The sequence below is a fragment of the Prunus mume genome, linkage group LG7 (assembly GCF_029339155.1).
Source record: "Prunus mume cultivar Tortuosa linkage group LG7, ASM2933915v1, whole genome shotgun sequence".
Lineage (NCBI taxonomy): Eukaryota > Viridiplantae > Streptophyta > Magnoliopsida > Rosales > Rosaceae > Prunus > Prunus mume.
The window spans coordinates 13,683,890-13,702,476 of record NC_142704.1 but is presented as its reverse complement, the minus strand read 5'-3'; the positions used below and the strand labels follow the sequence as shown (position 1 = coordinate 13,702,476).

At 35.7% G+C, this 18,587-nt stretch overlaps 1 protein-coding gene across 1 annotated transcript; it reads right to left on the bottom strand.

Annotated features, from left to right (window-relative positions):
• Positions 1–8,084: 8,084 nt before the first annotated feature.
• Positions 8,085–9,768, bottom strand: LOC103336794 (isoflavone reductase homolog). Its single transcript, XM_008239893.2, has 4 exons — positions 9,404–9,768; positions 9,032–9,272; positions 8,475–8,678; positions 8,085–8,400 (listed from the first exon to the last, which is right to left on the bottom strand). The coding sequence occupies exons 1-4, from the start codon at positions 9,731–9,733 to the stop codon at positions 8,237–8,239; spliced, it is 939 nt and encodes a 312-aa protein (XP_008238115.2). The 5' UTR covers positions 9,734–9,768; the 3' UTR covers positions 8,085–8,236.
• Positions 9,769–18,587: the final 8,819 nt, after the last annotated feature.

Here is an 18,587-nt window from a genome sequence, read left to right as displayed (position 1 = left end):
TGTGTCCCTTGGCTCTAAACCTCCTTCTCTCCTAAATATGCCTTGTCTCTGAGCATGAATTGCATCTCATTGCCTATCTCTCAGAGTTGATTGTCTATGTACACTGCATATGGTTTTAATTTTTCTTCTTTTTCATTCCTTTTCCTTCATGTGTTGAAGACTTGGTCTAGGCTATTGTGCTAATGCAACTTTGATCACTTGATATATGTGCTAGTTCATGCTTGTGTTTTTAGAAATCAAAACCTTGTCTTTCACAGGGTCGATATTATTTGGTGTTTGTCATACTGCTGTTTTGGTTGACTAGTCATCTTTGCTTATGGTTGACTAGTCATCTTGGTGTTTTGCGTTTGATACTCGCTCTAGTTTGCATTAGTTGACTAGTCATCATATTTGTGGTTGACTAGTCATCCGGTTCTGCCTGTGCCAATTTTGCCTGGGTTGACTAGTCATCTTGCTTGTGGTTGCCTAGTCATCCGCTTTGTCTCCTAACCGATGCGTCTTTTTCTTTTTTCGTTTTGGCGGTTATTTTTTTAATTTTTGGTTCTGAGCGGTTTTTTTCTTTTTTTTGGGTCGTGTCGTTTGCGTCTTTTTCCTTTTTAGGTCATTTCTTTTCCTCTTCTTCCTCGTTTTCATTTCCCTCTTCTCTCTCTCTCTCTGTTCTCGACAGTTTCGTCTTCCTCTCCATTTCATTTTTTTTTCTCTCTTCGAAATTCATTCCCGCTACTAGCCATGTCTTCCTCAAAGCCTATCCTCACTTACCACCGTCGTTCCAAATCCAAATCCACCGAAAGTGTGGATTTCATTCCCTCAATTCCTAGGGCTCCTAGAACCCGTCCCTCTTCCTCTGTTCCTGTTGGAGATTCCTCTCCATTTGTGTCTTCTGAGGCTGCCTCCTTCTTTGAAGAAGTTGTCTCCAAAAGGAAATTTGTTCCTGAGATGTCTTACCAGTTTGATGCTATTCCTTTGGCTGCTCAGGAGTTTGCAAATCAAATTTTGGAGCACTACCACCTTCATGCCCTAAACTCTCTCTCTGGTAAGTTTAATGCCTTTGTAATTCAAGAATTTTACTCTAACTTTCCTGCTGATCCTAAGGAGTTAAAATTTCAGATAATTGTTAGGTCAGTCCCCATTACTCTGAGACCATCTGTTATCAATCGGGTCTTAGGTTTTCGATCGTGCCCTGGTTTTGATTATGCGAAATTTGCTCTTGCTTCTGCTGATTACTCCATTGATCTTTTTAAATCTATGGCATAAACTGATCAATCCATGCCTTTGACTTCTAAAGGTCTGCCTATCAAGTCTTACCTGTCACCGTTTTATAAATTTTTGTGGGACTTTATCCGTCATAATGTTCTCCCCACTGGGAACAATTCTAATCCCACTCTTGCTGCCTGTCAACTCATGATTTCCATGGTGAATCATGATAAAATTCCCCTTGGTGATATCCTTTATAATGCCATTCTTGGAAAAACCATTGGTCATGGTACCAAGCACAAGGGGACTCTTGTCTTCCCTTGTCTGATTCAGCGCCTTTGTGAGAAAAATGGGGTGGTATTTCATGATTCCGATCAGTGGCATCCTCCCATTGCTCCTTATGGCAAGGCCTCTGCTGCCCTTAGCCAGAAAGTTTCTAGAACCTTTCTCACTTCTGTGTCGTCTTCCTCTGAGAATGCCTCTCTCAGAGATCAGCTAGCTGCCAAGGAGGAGTATATTCAAGCATCTTTTAAGCCGCATTCCATCCACTTCGACTCCTGCTGCTGCTGCTGCAGATACTCAACCTACTCCGCCACTGTTGAGGACTCGGATGACTCTGTGGATTCTGGTGGCTCTTTGGTGTTTTAGCTTGGTGTTGCTCTTGGCTGTGTCCTTGTTAGGAAGTTTAATATTGGATAGGCTGTGCATTTTGATAGGGGGAGTTGTTTTGTAATCTCCTTATGGGTAGTCTGTGCATTTTGCTAAGGGGGGATTGTTTTTGTTAACACATTGTGGGTAGTCTATGCATTGTGATAAGGGGAGTCGTTCTGTCCTGTTTTGAACAACTAATATTTGACTAGTCATAAATCTATGTTCTGTATTGTTTTTAACCAACTGTTGTTTGACTAGTCATCCATATATGAATATGTGCTGTTAACTTTGTTCCTATATGCCTATCACTTTGTGGTTAATCCCTTTTATATGCTGTTTCTCTCTCTCTGCCTTTTTGCACTTTCCTTATCAACAAGGGGGAGAACACTCTCAACCCCACATTGCATATTGTTTTAAAATTTCTGTGATAATATGCTTGTTTTTGTGCCGGGAAGATTGGTTGTTCTTGCAGGTACCTTCACTTCATCATCTCATTAGTCTTGGTTTTGGGTTGAGTGTTCTTAGAGAGTGTGTTGTCAAGGAAAGCCAAAAATGGGGAGATTGTTAATGTATGGTTTTTACTATTTTCTTTTGGCTTCCCTTGACAACTTTGTAATAGGATGTGTAATGTAATTTATCAAGCTCAAGTCTAGATTAGGGAAAACTTTTATTGGTGCTCTTCTCTAATCTTTGCTCTATGGTAGCTCAAGCAAGTTAACAAAGGTATTGAGCATTGCATATCATTACATTAAACAGTCTTCATAAAATGATGACTAGTCATCCGTTTCTCATATGACTAGTCATCCTTGCTTCCAGCTGGATAACAAACTGTTTTGTCCTATTCCTCTTTCTCTCTCTCTGCTGCCATCTGTGTTTTCTGACCTAACGAATTTTTGGCTGTAAAGGTCACGATTTTGGTCATTTGGCGGCTGTCTCTTTTGCGTGGAATTTTTGGGAAAGATTGTTTTGCTTTCTTTCTCTTCTTCCTCAAGAGAGAACCATATATTTTTCATCTATGAGTTTTTCCAATTGATTTCTTTTTGAAAAACTGCTTTTGAAAACCCAAATCTGCATCTAGCTATTCAAATCATCTCTCATTTATATCTAGGTCAGATTCAAGACTGATTTCTTCAAGAGTATGGTTTCTTGAAGAAATTGGTCATTCTCTTTGAATCCAAATATTGGTTTTGGTCCGTGTTGGAACTTGCAAGCTTGTGTCATGGGATGAACAATTTGGAGAAGGAGCTGCCATTGCCATGAAGAACTGAGCTTCAAGTTTTGCTAAGTTGGTGAAGAAGATTGCACAAAGGAGGTATTGCTCATATTCCTAAATAGACCTAGGTGAATCTTGAGCTTGATTGTATTTCCTTTGTAAGAATCTTTTCTACTTAGTGGAATGCAGTCGGTTGATGACTCCGATTTTCCCAATGGTGGGTTTCTAGGTGAACAAAATCTGTTTTACATATCTGTAATTTTTCTGGGTTTGTGTTCTTGGTGGTTGACTAGTCATCTTTATCGCTGTTTGATGTTTGCATGATTTTGATGATTTCACACACTTTCACATAGTTGTTGCTAGCACAGGGGATGCCTAGATTGATGGGTCCTTCAGAGTGCCTAGGTTGTCACTAGTAATCTTCTAGGGTTGCAGGTACATTGTGGCATGATCTGTGTGTTCTCTTGATTGTGATTGTTCATGACTAGCAGTTGACTAGTCATACGTGTATTTGGTCAAGGTTTAAAGTGTGTGAAGATTGCTGTGTTGTTTTGTCTTGTTTGTGTAATTAAATTTACCATTTGTCACCTAAGTACCAATTTCACCCTTGCATGTGTGTCATTACCACCTGATCTTTTAATAATTGTTATTTTTAACCACCTATATAAAGTGTTGCAATCCACCACCTACGTCTAACTTCGTTAAAGTTCCCGGGCATTTCCATCAATTAATTACAACTAAAAATAATTAAAAACGTATTAAAAAAAAAAAAAAAGTTAAGTTAATTACACCAGACTTCCCCTAACCCTTACTGACGCCAAATGTTGCGCACCCTATGTATGTACACCGTAGTCCATATTTTTGTTTGTCGCTTGGCATGAGTCGTCCCTTCCTTGCATTTTTTAGGGTGTGGATCATAATAGCCTATGGTTGTAATGTTTTGGGGTATATATGCATGGATATTATTCATTTCTCCAATATCTTGCAAATACAAACACCCAGACTTTCAATTCATAGTAAGCTCACTCATTTAAGGAAATGATACCAAATGCCTTTTTTTCTTTTCCTTCTTGTCAAGGCATAAGAGAAGAATGCAGAGTTGTTGTTTTGTCATTTGTGTTGCATTGTCACCATGTTATCCACATCACTTTTTCAAATGTCTTTCTAGTGTTCTTTTATATTCTCCTATTTTTCTTTTGAATTTTTTTTTATCTACATATATATATTAGAGTTTTTGAAACAAATATCTGAAAAAAGAAGGAGAAATTATTACAATTTAAGCATGTTCCCTTGATAATATCCTTCCCCACTCTCTCTCCTCATATTTTCTTTATCTTGTATTTTTTGTGTCTTAAGTTTAAACTAATTCGTGAAAGATTAAAGATTACTACACATATTTCATAGAGGTTTAGGCAAAACATGATACAGAAATATTATGAATCGCCACCACCTGTGTCTCAGTTGACATAGCCATTAGTGACCCATCCTTGAACCACTTAATAATTGTTGCCTTCTAATCATGATAGGGATCTAAGACTTGGTATTGATTAGGAATTTAACTAAAACTAATCCGACATCTCTTTTAAAGTTAGTGTTTAAGGTTCACACATAGAGACATAACTGCGGTCCAAGTAGCCATAATAGAAGTTAAAGTAACCATAATAGTTTTTAAATAGTCAGAATGGCAGCATACCAAGGTTAGTGGCTCTTTTATATGCAGTATGCAGAGTTTACATGTGATATCAGAGCTTAAGTTTCATGTTTTAGAACGAAAACGCACTTGTTCAAATGATTAAGATGCTAAGCTCTTAATATGTGTAAGCAAGCATATTAGATACTCAATCCCCAGCCCGTCGTTCACAAAGAGAAATTTGAGAGGCACAAAGACAACGGACTGGAGATAAGGTGACATTGTGCGGAAGGTCGAAGGTGGACTGAGAAGAGGAAGGCGATGAGGTTTGGTTCGATCACTCTCAGATTTCCCTCCCATGCTGTTCGGTGGCTTGTTTTCCTTGTGTTTTGGGCCTTATTTCCTCTGGTCACTGCTGCTAGATACATGCCCTAGAAGCCAATATAAAAATGGATCATTCTAAGAAATAATATATATATATATATAATAATCAAAGGGGCAAGAACATTGCTTTAGATACATAACATACACAAAGAACTTAGATGCATGAGACATTTCCATACATATAAATATCATATCTTAATATGTTCCTGGTCATAGGATCACCAATTGGACAATAGTGACTCGCAAAGATTGGTACACATAATGTCTGCTCAATTAGGAGGATGACTAGTCTTAAGTCATTCGTGTAGAGACATTGAGACATATGTGTAGGTGCTCTATAGAGATGGAGTCCACTGAACGCGATCAACTCTGGAATTCTTGTATGGAAGTCTTACTCACAAGTGTCAAACAAAGAATTCTAAGTTGTGATAATGCAAAATAATCCTTAGACTTGAGACATAACAATTGTCTTATATATATGTTGTTTCTCTTTGAGAGCACCATACAATCGTATCAAAATAATGTGACTTAAAGGTGTTCTTCTGGATTCTCAGCATGTATGTAGAGATAGGTAAATGTACAACAAGGAATCTCTGCTCTTAGTAAGAAGAGAGAATACTCTAAATATATGATTCATGAATCTTTGGCCAAAGTATCAGATGAAACAAGAACGTTTACAATTTCATCAAATTAAATCATATATTCTAGAAATGTTATATTAGGGATTTTGACACAAGTTTACCATATCCCAAGAATATGACATAAAGTATTGAATTAGAGAAGAATCGAATTGCATTGTAATCACAAACTGACTAGGTTCTCTAAATGAATTCTTTTTAGCTTGGGTAGCCATGACATACTGTTAAGTGTCACTCATGGCTTGTGGAAGCCCTGTAAGGACTAATTATAATTAGCCTTTGCCAATAGGGAGAATTGTGTGGAGGGATACAATTCACACTTGATTCAGAGTGAATCATTCATACCTACTACCTCGCTAATTAGAACCTATAAGATTGCACACCGAAAAGGAATTGATTGGGAGATTAAGAAGAGTACGAATGATTTTTGTGACTTGGTCAAAGTCAATGTGAAAGTCAAAGGTCAAAATCAAAAGTCAAAGGTCAAACGATTGACCCGACACTTGACACAGTCAACTAAGAATGACCAGGACCAACACTCGTTAGACAAGTGAGTGATTGAATTGGTCAAGTCACTGGAGTAATTAAATTGATTAGATTAATTTAATTATCTAATTAAAGTTATGAAACTTTAATTAAAGGTCCCATATGACTTGGAAATTCAAAAGGGATTTGACCATATGGACTTAGGCACATATGTGACACATTATAGCATTAATGTGTTGGACCAAGATAGCACAAAGATGACACACAAAGGGGGGGATGCGGCTACACTATGGCATGGGGGTATTTTTGTCACTCTGGTGACATTTTTTTTATCCTATAAGTGTGTAGCTATGGTATCCTATCATCCTAGGGTTTTCAAGTTGGTGAAATTGGAAGAGAGAAAACATCAAGCTCTCTCTTCCTAACCCCTTGAATCTATCACATCAAATGAGGGTGCTAGCACCACTCTTCACTTGTTGTCTACTAATTCTCTCATCCCATTCAATCCTTGGTGAAGAGCTTTGGGGAGGTTCATATATTTGTACCTATTTGGAGAGCTACAAGGTGAATAATCAACATCAAAGGGAGAGCCAACAACAAAGGGACCACTCCCTCTACTTGAACACCATTCTTGGTTTCAAGATTCGCTCCAAGGGTATGAACATTTTATCTTCATAGACTTATAAAGATTGGGACTAAATGAGACTTGCATGAATCCCTAGTTTATTTAATGCTTCTACTCCTACTTTGATTTCATATTAGATATGACTTGGTAAGTGATTTATACTCTCAAAGTTTGGTTGTAGAGTTTTTAGAAATCTCTACACAACACCATACCCACAATATTCCCTGCAGCTACCATGTCTATGTCAGTTCTTGGCTATCTTGATTTGGTTGCGCCCATTTCTGGTGGTGATACCTTGGTTTCTAAGGTAGATTTCATGGCTCCTAAGCACCTTTGCACTGATTCCTATTCTGACAAACCTATGGAAACCGGTCTAGTGGGGTCTCCTAGGAGCCTTTCTTAATGTGTTATTGGAACATTCGTGGGATTGGCATCCAACGAATGCTTTTGTGCCTGATCTTTGGTTCAAGTTAAGTGGCTAAGGCCAGTTTTGTTATTGTTGCATTATATTTTCTCAATTCTTCTCTCAGCATACCTTTGATTATCCGCTTGTCTTAAGGACTATGGATTCATTATTAGAGGTTTCCTTGTCAGAGTAGGGGTGATACAGTGTGTCTTTGAGGATTTTTTGTTTTCCTTTTATCTTGGCTTGCTCGTTGTCTTTTGTCTCTCTTGTGTTGCTCCCTGCAGACTTCGCTATTCGCAAGGCCATTCGTTATTAAAGGTGGATAAAGCTGGTGTGCTTTGTGGGTTCTATTTGTCTTTTTTGGAGATTTGGTGTGTTCTCTGTTAGATGCTCTCACTATCTTATGGTTGTGCAAAATACTATGATTTCATAGAAGAACTCTTTTGACAGTTGTGTTGTGTTGATGTATTCTCGTTGGAGGTCTTTGTGTCAGTGTTATTTTTCTTTGCTTTTGTATTAGTCCTATATGACTGCATCAGACTCTCTTGTTAGTCCATGACATGTGTGGTACTCTTTCCTATCACGGGGTTTGTTCCCTATGAAAGTCTTAACGAGGCCACTATATGATGTCCCTCTATTTACGTTATTTTGATTCTATGAATGAATTTCATTTCTAAATAAATAAATAAATAAATAATCGTATATGTTATTTGCTTATTTTCTTTACACTCATGTACGTATTTTGCTAAGCAGGTCATGATATGCAATTTTTATTTCTCATGCTTGAAAGTTTAGACCAATTTTCTTGAGTTTTTGTATCAATTGAGCAAACTACAACAGCTTGATTGGTCAGAATGTGCACCATGAATTGTTGCAGACGTAAAACATCTCATGTCCACAAATGTTATTATCTTTGTTTATAACAGTTGATGAATTGAATTGGAATCAAGGAATGACAATACATAATAGGTGATTAATAGAGCTCGAAATGTCCATAAACACTTTGTTCTCATGCATAAATTTTTAAATATTCATTCATGCGGGTGTATTTCACTTCTGGGTAAAGCTTTGAAGCTTCTTCTCCTTCTTTTCCTATTTCGAAGTTTGTTAGAGCGCCTTCATAGAAAATATGGTAGAAATGCCCCACTCCTACCTGGCCAGCATAGTCCATACCTGAAATATAAAATTATAGATTAAATGTAACTTGGTAATTTTCTTGCGTTCAATAAATTCCGTATGATACAAACCTTTCATAGAGGCAAGGAAGTCTTGTTGCGAAATGGTGATATGTTCTAGTTTCTTGCCTATAAGGTTTTCCCACATATCGACCAGTTGTTTTTGAGTGAGTACGTTTTCGGGTGGACGAAAGTACAATGTTTTGTTCAATGTTCGTGGATCATCTATTGTTTTGATCGTATATGTTGCAATGTCATCTTCATCCACAATAGTCACTGCACAGTACATGAAGAACATCATAAAAAGACGATTAATTCTATGTCATTTATACTTCAACCACACCTGAGTTGCATTTGCATGCATAAAAAAATATAGAAAAAAGGACACGTATTATATATGTACAGAAATTCTCCTATGCGGATGTCTGAACGTTATTATCTTGCGGACGCCATATATTTTTTATTACCCATAATTGCTTTCCTCCCTATTTACAATGTCATCCGCATAAAAATAACGTGTAGACATCTGAATGAATAGTAAATTTATATATTATTGGCCTGCATGCAGGGTAAATTTATAATGAACGCATATGGTGATGTGGCTTTTGATTTAATTCTTTAACTTGTACCTTTAGAGTTGCCATCTCCATAAATAAGGACTTTTTCCCTTGGAGGAAGGAGTGTTCCCATCTGTGAAAGGTTGCCAGCGAAATAACCGGCAAAGCTGGCACCACAGACATAAGTGAAGGGGATTTTAGCATCTTGTATTGCCTTTCTCACCACCATTTTCTCATCAAATGTAACTCTCCCAGGTTCAAGTGCATGTCCCATACGTGCTGGATCTAGACCAAACTCTGATGGCAAGAAACGCTACACAAAAATGCCAAGGCAGGAAAGAAGTGACAAATACAATGAGCAAGTGAGCATTCATCCTTGCTTAATTTGTAAATATGTGCCTAATACAAATATAGGATGTTCGGAGAGATTAAGCTTTTTCGTACCTTAATATTTCCGGCTTCTTTGATAGCTTTGACAACCTTGAGCTGCAACAAAATGTTGTGACTACGAAAATGAACCCCAGACATTGTGCAAATGACAACATCCACAAGCTTGACAGCATCAACAAGGCTTTGAAAATCAGAAAATGAGCCCTCCACAAGATGAGCCCCTTGCTTCTTGAATTCCAAGAGCATTTGCAACTTATCAATGTCAAGGCCAATCTCTGGCCTTTGAAGGACATAGGTTGGGTGGCCTTGGGCTAGGCTTGTCTTTACAATCCTTCTTCCCATGTACCCAGTTCCACCTACCACAAGCACCTTGCTCTTTCCCATTTCGATCTAGGGTCTTTGCTTTTCTTGCAAATATTAAGAACAGAAGATACATATTTATATAGACACTTCTCACAATATTTTCCTTTTCAGTCACAATATTTCATATGCAAGCTAGCTAGGGTTTTTATTTTTTGTAGTACAGTACAAGTTACTCTTTATCAATCAGTTGGTGGGCTAGGTAGCTATAGACACAACAACAAAAAAACATTGACAAAAAACTATCGACGGTGCACTAGACGCATAACACATGGGTAAATATCACACAAGTTGTTGATGTGTTTAGGTCATCAAGTTATGAACCCTCCAAGTCCATGCCCTCCATTGATTTCAAATGAAATTTCAGATCACGTCCCAGCTAATAATTGATGTATTGCATAATATTTCATCTCTTTTTTTCTTTCTCTGACTTGTGTGGTAGACACAGTCGGTGTTTTCGCAGGCTGCTCAACTAATTCCATGCTGGCTGAGAGAAATATTCGTTTGGTCCTTCTACCAATTGTGTCAGCCTCATGTAATCATTGCCTAAATTTCCTGACGCGGCATGATCGAGTAGAAGTAAAAGCTTTAGTGGCATTCTTTTTCCGAAGTTGAAAGATGATTCAAGTTTCAACTTAATACCATGCAACCCATCAAATTAATTACTTGGTTAAAGATATCCATGAAGAACGCAAGTGCAATTGTTTTCATCTGCTCCAGCCCAAGTATATATCCAAATTAAAACAGTACAGCTGATAAAGAAGATTTATTTTATTTTCAACAGTACAGCTGATAAATAAGATTTTTCCTGAAAGATCTAGGTCATCGGCCAAAAGAACAACTTTGCACCATCCCTTGCTGCAATGCACTCAACTTCTTTCTTTGCCCAAATAAAATTTTAGTTAGAGTTTTTAACCATAATAGTCCCTGAACTTTATACCCGAGTTCCTTTTTGGTCGTCCAACTAATTTTCATGTCATTTTAGCCTCTCCAGCTCTCTCATTCACATCAATTCCACTATTTTGTTGCATTTCATCTCATTTCGTCAATTTCACTGTCTATTTGAGGGGTAAAACAATCGATTCAAACACAAGTATTCTTCTAAAATGTCTGACACAACTCCTGACCGCCCATTTCCCCCAAATTGAAACTTTCATTCACGTATCTATCTTATTTCCTTCAAATTGAAATCCTAATTCACCAAAATTCTTAGAACCCCAATTTAGCCATAATTTTACCAATGATGACTTAGAATGGACTCAAACGTCAAATTTAGCCCTAAAAATAATGTCGCGTGCTATTCACTGGATTAAAATTAACAGAACATGGGACAAAATGAATGGCTTGGCATCAATGAGGAGTTAGAGGACCAAAATGACACGGAAATGAGTTGGTGGACTAAAATGTATAAGTTCAGGGACAGGGGCCATTGCGATTAAAATTCCATTTAGTCAATATGACAAGATTAGGAGCCGATCAGATTTGTTGTTCATCAAGTTTTAGATTAATTGTCGATTAAACTAAAACACCTAAACGGACGGAAAAATTATAGAAAAAATTACGTACCAGTTTCTTTTCTAACAAAATTATAGAAAAGTTATCTAAAGTTGGTGGACCAGCAGCTAGTGAAACATAATCAAAGTATTAATGACTATTCTTGAAAAAGAGAAGATCATTGCATTCCCAAATTTGAAAAACATTTCGCGACGTATGTTCTATTTTCACATTTGGTGAAATACACAATTGATAGCAAAACTCACAGTCGGTCAACACAGAACTATTCAATCCTACAACAATGGTATGTAGTAGGTATAGAATAGTGACGATGCATGTCAAGGTGCCCCATTTTGGTCAACAAGGGCAATTTGTTGGTAAATGAAGAATGGCGAACGACGACATTTGGCCATCCCAAGCCAAAGCTTGTCTAATTTAATGACCAACTTAAATCCCACTCCACAAAGGCCATTTCCTTATGAAATTTCACCATTTTTGAGGTAAGTGTGATACTGTGGTCCTGTTTGGGATTGCTTTTTATTTTTTGGGTGCTTCACTAATATACCCAAAATAGGGCTTGAAATTATAAATAAAAAAGCCCCACATGGAATGCACTTTAGAAACACACCCGAAACTCATTTACTACATAAGAAATTGGTGTTGAAGTTTCTATAAATTACGTGACTGTCATTGATCAACTTAAAAGAAGCCAAACATAAAAAACTTAAAAAGCACCCAAAAAGCCCAGCCCAATTTTATAACAAAAAAACCCAAACAATTCATTACAAATAAAACGTCTTGAAAACCGTAGCTTCATTAACGCGTCATGTTGTTTAATGACTATAATGTTCCACACCTTTATTGTCATGTTGATTAATGGCTGTAATGTTCCAGTATAGGGTAATAACACTGCTAGTTTACTGTCATGTTGATTAATGACTGTAATGTTCCAGTCTAAGGTAATAGCGCTGCTAGTTTCCTATGACATCCTATTTCTAATGCATGTCTACCCTTGTAATGTTCCAGTTACCCTAGTTTCCTATGACATCTTATTTCTAATGCATGTCTACCCCTGTAATGTTCCAGTTATCCTAGTTTCCTATGACATCCTATTTCTAATGCATGTCTACCCCTATAATGTTCCAATCTAGGATAATAACATTGCTAGGTTCCTATGACATCATATTTCTAATGCATGTCTACCCCTGTAATGTTCCAGTCTATGGTAATAATCACTGTTAGTTTCCTATGACATCCTATTTCTAATGCATGTCTATCCCTGTAATGTTCCAGTCTAGGGTAATAACACTGCTAGTTTACTGTCATGTTGATTAATGCTTGTCATATTGCTATTTCCAATACATGTCCACCAAAGAAAAGATGAAGAAAGAACAAACTAGACCAACTCAAAACAAGCCGAGCCTAGATTGTTAATACTATTATGTCATAGAAGTACATTGTTAATACTCTGTCATAGAAGTACATTGTTAAACAAAAATGAGATCCATAACTAAAATAGTAACAAAAAATAAATCGATCATCAAAGCTTAAAATACAATCCGAAAATCAACTAAAATTCGAAAGAGAAACACATAATTGAAGCAAAAGATCAAAAATCTCAAGTCCAAAGCAAACTATGAGGATTATGACGACGATGACGATGACGATGACGACGACGACGATGACAACAACATGGCAAAAGAGGAGTAGAGCTCGAAGATGAAGAGTAGAGCTAAGAGCATCTGATCAAGGTTCATTCGAGGTTCCGAACAATCCAAATATATATATATATATATATATATGAATAGAAGCACGATTTTAGAACAAGAAATCGAATGTGAAATATTGAAAATTGTAGATAAGAGATGAAGAATATAATTGGACCTGAGATTGAGCTTCAATGGAAGCTCATCTTGCTCCAACACCGAGAAAGCACCAGCGTGAAAGGAGAAAATGAATCAAATTTGGTTTTTTGATATATCTGATTTTTCTCTCTCAAAGGCAATATAAGTATTTTACACACACAAATAAACTAAAAAATAGCTTAAATTGAAAAAATTGACAATTGTTCGATTTTTGATTTTTTTTTGGGTGTGTTGTACGATATTTTGTTTTTACCTATTTTTTAAAATATGTTTTTAATTTATATAAAGTGTACAAAATTTTCTATTACAAAGTAACATATACCTCATTTATCCGGGCTAGGTACGTTATTTTGTAAATATGCTTTCAATTTATAAAAAGTGTACAAAATTTCCAATTATAAAGTGACATACCTATTTTTGTATGAAAATAATGTATCTATTTTCGTTAACAAAAATAGGTATAAAAAAATTTCATTTAACCGAGCTATGTGTCTTTTTTTAAATATATATATATATAGAAATATTGTACCAATTTTTGCCTCTCATAATTTAATAGGTAAAAAAAAAAAAAATCATTTATCCGAGAAATGTATTTTTTTATACCTATTTTTGTTATATAAATGTACCTATTTTCTTACATAATAGGTATCCAAAAAAATAGGTGCATTATTTCTATATAATGTACGAAACCCAAAAAAAATTAATTAATTTCTATATAATGCACCCAAAAAATATTAATCTATTTGAGCTATATAATTTTTTTTTAACTTTTTTTTTTTACAAAGTGTCATCTAATTAACATACCTATTTTTCTATGAGTATTGTAGCTATTAGAATATATATTATACATATACATCTATAATACTGGAGAATATTAGGTAATGTTTAAATATAATAGGAGGATATTAGACATAATATTTAAATTCATTTATTCGAGCTATAGGAGGTTAGGAGAGAATATTTGAAGTAATTTGATTGTAGCCCATTATTTCTGGGAGTGGAAACATAAATGTGCAGTGAGGTATTATTCATTTGCCTTAATTAGGTGATTGAAAAACGGTTAGCATCTTGTAAATAAACCAACCTCCATATGGACACATTTTATCATAATTTAAAATTGAGTTTTACTTAAACATTGTATTATTGATGGGTTATTGTCTAGAGTTTTTGAATTGTAAGGACTTATTTTAATATGACCCTTAAACTTAACAGAAAATGGGACGAAAATGAATGAATTGATCAGGAGTTAGAGGACCAAAATGGCAAGGAAATGAATTGGTGGACTAAAATGTATAAGTTCAGGGACAGGGGCCATTGCAATTAAAATTCCTTTTAGTCAATATGACAAGATTATGAGCTGATCAGATTTGTTATTCATCTAATTTTAGATTAATTATCGATGAAACTAAAACACCTAAAAGGACTGAAAAATTATAATAAAAATTAAATACCAGTTTCTTTTCTAACAAAATTATCGAAAAGTTATCTAAAGTTGGTGGACCAGAAGCTATTGAAACATAATTAAAGTATTATTGATTATTGTTGAAAAAGAGAAGATCATTGCATTCCCAAAATTGAAAAACATTTTGCGATGTACGTTAAATTTTCTATTTTTACATTTGGTGAAATGCACAATTGATAGCAAAACTCACAGCAGGTCAACACAGAACTATTCAAATCAAACCTACAACAATGGTATGTAGTAGGTATAGAATAGTGACGATGCATGGCAAGGTGCCCCATTTTGGTCAACAAGGGCAATTTGTTGGTAAACAAAGAATGGCAAATGACGACATTTGGCCACCCCAAACCAAAGCTTACCTAACCTAATGATGACCAACTTGAATCGCACTCCACAAAGGCCATTTTCTTATGAAATATCACCAATTTTGAGGTAAGTGTGATACCATACCCCCGTTTGGGATTTGTTTATTTTTTTGGTTTTGCCAAAGCTTTCCTTAATTTTTTACCCTTTTTTTCTTCCAAAAAGATTGCCTCGTTTGTTTGGAGGATTAGACTAGGATGGATTAGACTAACAAAATGCCTATATTTCATATTCAATCAAGGTATAATATGTAAGGATTTGAATCTATAAGTGAGTTAGGATCTTTCACACAACCTGAAACACATGGCACTCATACATGTCGCCATCTTCCTAGAGTACATAACTTCAAAACTCATCTAATAGCAGGGGCAACACAAACAATAAGATTTGAGACTTGCAAGGGTTAGCGGCTTAAGGCTTCTACTCTGTCTTAGATCTTTCCAATGAGACTAGGGTTAGAGAACGCGTATGATAAGAGCAGGGTCTTAAACTTACATATAAGTTTAAGAAAAATGTGAATCTTCCAACATAATTTCACCAACCACTAATTAAATAATGAAATTTTATTATTTTAGGTTCGACCCATTTGAGACTTGGTGTCTCTTAATTACAATCCCTAGAGGGAACACCCTTCGATTCCATCATAAAGAAACAGAATGTGTGTGTTTGATTTTGCGATTGCTCTTAAGTCGAACCTCCGGGTGCCTACGTATCTTTTTGAGAGAATCAAGTCACTCATAATTCAAAGAATCGCAATGAATAAATGACTCATTGCAAGGAAAATTTGATTTGAATTGTATTGAGTGAATTTAGCTGAATAAGATAGGGATTCGATTGTGAATTGTGTTTTGGGGCAAATTTGGTTAAGAAACCAGGGATTCTATTTGACTTGTATTTGACAGCGGTTGCATCTAGATTGAGCCTAGATTGCCTATGTATCCTTTCGAAGGGATCAAACTAACGTAGTTCGAAAATTTAGAAATTAATGGGTAAGTGTGGCCCACTAATTTAGAATTTGTGTCTTTGAGACAATTTGGAGATTTTAAGATTTTCATAGGTAGATGACCCATGAAAAAATTGGATGATTTTGTACCTTTTTTTTTATTGTCAATGTCCAAGAAAAATTATCATGCATTTTAACGAACCCATTAACTTATGACATTTGATATTTGAACTGGGCCCAAATATGACTTTGAGGATTTAAAATTGATCCATTAACCATAGGTGACAGGTCCCACCCTGAATTCCCCCTATATAACACCTGTTAGATGTCGGGCCCAGATTACCAACTTACCATTCTTTAAACAAAAAATTTAAAACCGACTTAGAGTTAGACTCCTACTAGAAAATCGGCAAGTCTTGCCTGAAAAAAAGGCTCAGCCCAACAACACCACCTGTAGAACACACAGTTTAAAACCCAAACGTTCAGCATGCACAAGACAAGTTCACACACTAAAAACAAGTAATCTTAATGGTCTCAGGCCTCAGAAACATTCAGGGCTATATCAGAGCATATCTAGTCAAGTTAAGTTTACAATAAAGAGAATCTACAACGGCGACAAGAGGAAAGTTGGAAGAGTAGTAGAAGAATAGATGCCCTCAAGTGGTGGTCCGGTACTCTTCTATGACCTAGGGGGCACAAAACAGTAAAAATGTGAGTGGACAAAAAAAAAATTATTAAACATAATACAAACATACTAACCCCACAGTTTAAAAACCGTTTTGAAAACCATTCAAACTTCCATTATATATCAGTACAGGAAGGCGAGATTTCATATATACATATATAACTACTCATGCGAAGAGATAAATCAACAATGAACATTAAAACTAAAATGAAATCAACCCAAGATAAAATCATCAAATTCCAATATAAAACATCTCAAAACTGAAAATACTCTCCACCTAGGTGTACCACATAGAAAATCCGTCAATCCAATAATAATCCATCAATTCCAAGTACTACACATATGTGGTACATTCTAGCAAAATTCAGGGACAAGTGGTCAACATGAGACGCAAATCCTAGCAGAACTTAGGGACCAATGGTCAACCTAAGATGCAAATCCTAGCACCACATTGTTTCAGCGTCCTCAAGACTCATGGGGCAATGTCATACCTGCGTAGACTTATCTGAAGGCAACTCAATAGTTCTAAGACATTTTAATTTCCGAAGGCAACTAGGATGTTCGTGGACATCATAACATCTGAAGGCAGCCAATATTCCGAAAGGCAACAACTAGGGTACCTATTGTGGGTTTGAAAACCTTTCCTGAACATGTTATAAAACCATTCCCATAAAATCACTCTCCAAGACCCTTTCACAAATCCAGTCTTTAAACCATTCTCAACTTCCCAAATTATCATTATTTAACAACATGCATGCGTATTTAAAATCATCTCAAACCAAAACCGAAAACTAAATCATAATAGTATGCTTGAAAGTAATCATAAAAATTTAATAAAATCCTCATAACATGGAAACCATTTATAAAACAAATGTCCACTCATTGTGGGTCCAAGCACGTTCAACCCTGATTAGGTGCGTCCAAAGCGATACGTGGCGTCTGTGAACCTCTTTGAAAGGACAAAACCATTAGCAAAACCAGAACTCCAAAACTAGACTTAAAAAGTGAATTCTATCTTTTTCGAAACCCTAAAGGATAGGTCCGAGTGTCGTACAAAGAGTCTCAAATGGTTGAGCCTGTAATAACCCAATCCTAATTCAATTATTAATTATTAATTTAACTTGAAGGCTCTTTAACCAAATAATTTTCATTATACTAGGCTCCAACAATGGCAGTGATAGATGTAATGGTACTAAGAATAATTGTCATTTTCTTCTTATTTTCTTCTTCCTGCAGAAAGAGTATCAACACAAAGAGTTAAGACTAAATTAGACTGAAGACTAATTAAATGAATACAAATGAATGACCAAATTAAGCCTAAGGATTACATGATCCACACAATTCTATGATATCAAACCTGACAAGCAAATTAAACCAAATGCATTGCAAAACAGATGCAGTACAACCCTGAGTATGGTAATCATACAATTTATTAATGGAGCTGGCCTTAGTATAGACATGCAACACAATGCAGTACAATTTACTTTCACTCCTTTTCTACACAAAACTAATCTTTCAGATGGATATAGCAATTCATTGCAAACTGAAATTCCAAAGCCATTAGCATAATGCCAAGAAGAAGAATATCATACAGCACATAATTGAATAGTGAAATGATTATACTTCAAAACACAAAATTGGGTCTTAGAAAAGCTTAATTTCTCAACAAACAAGATTTAGCTCCAAAGTGATTGAAAACAACGTTTATCCTAATTTTAAAACTTCCCCACCTTCTTTGTGATATTGAAACAGAAAATCAACTCTCACATAACATATAAATCCAGCCTACTTTTCACTACCTACAAACTGAAATAAAACAATCACAAATGTACTTGTAAACCTACAAAAAGAAAAGGACCTCTAGATTCAATGGCGTCAATAACAACTAAAAAACAAAAAGGAAAAGGAAAAATCACATATTGTAAGTTGCAACTAATCAACAATACGATCAATACAAATACGAATATAACACATAAAGCACAACCAAGCACATAACAGGGGCAAGCACAAGGAGAACTACATAGAATTATTATCTAGTAAACAAAATTCAATTAACTGACAAAGGA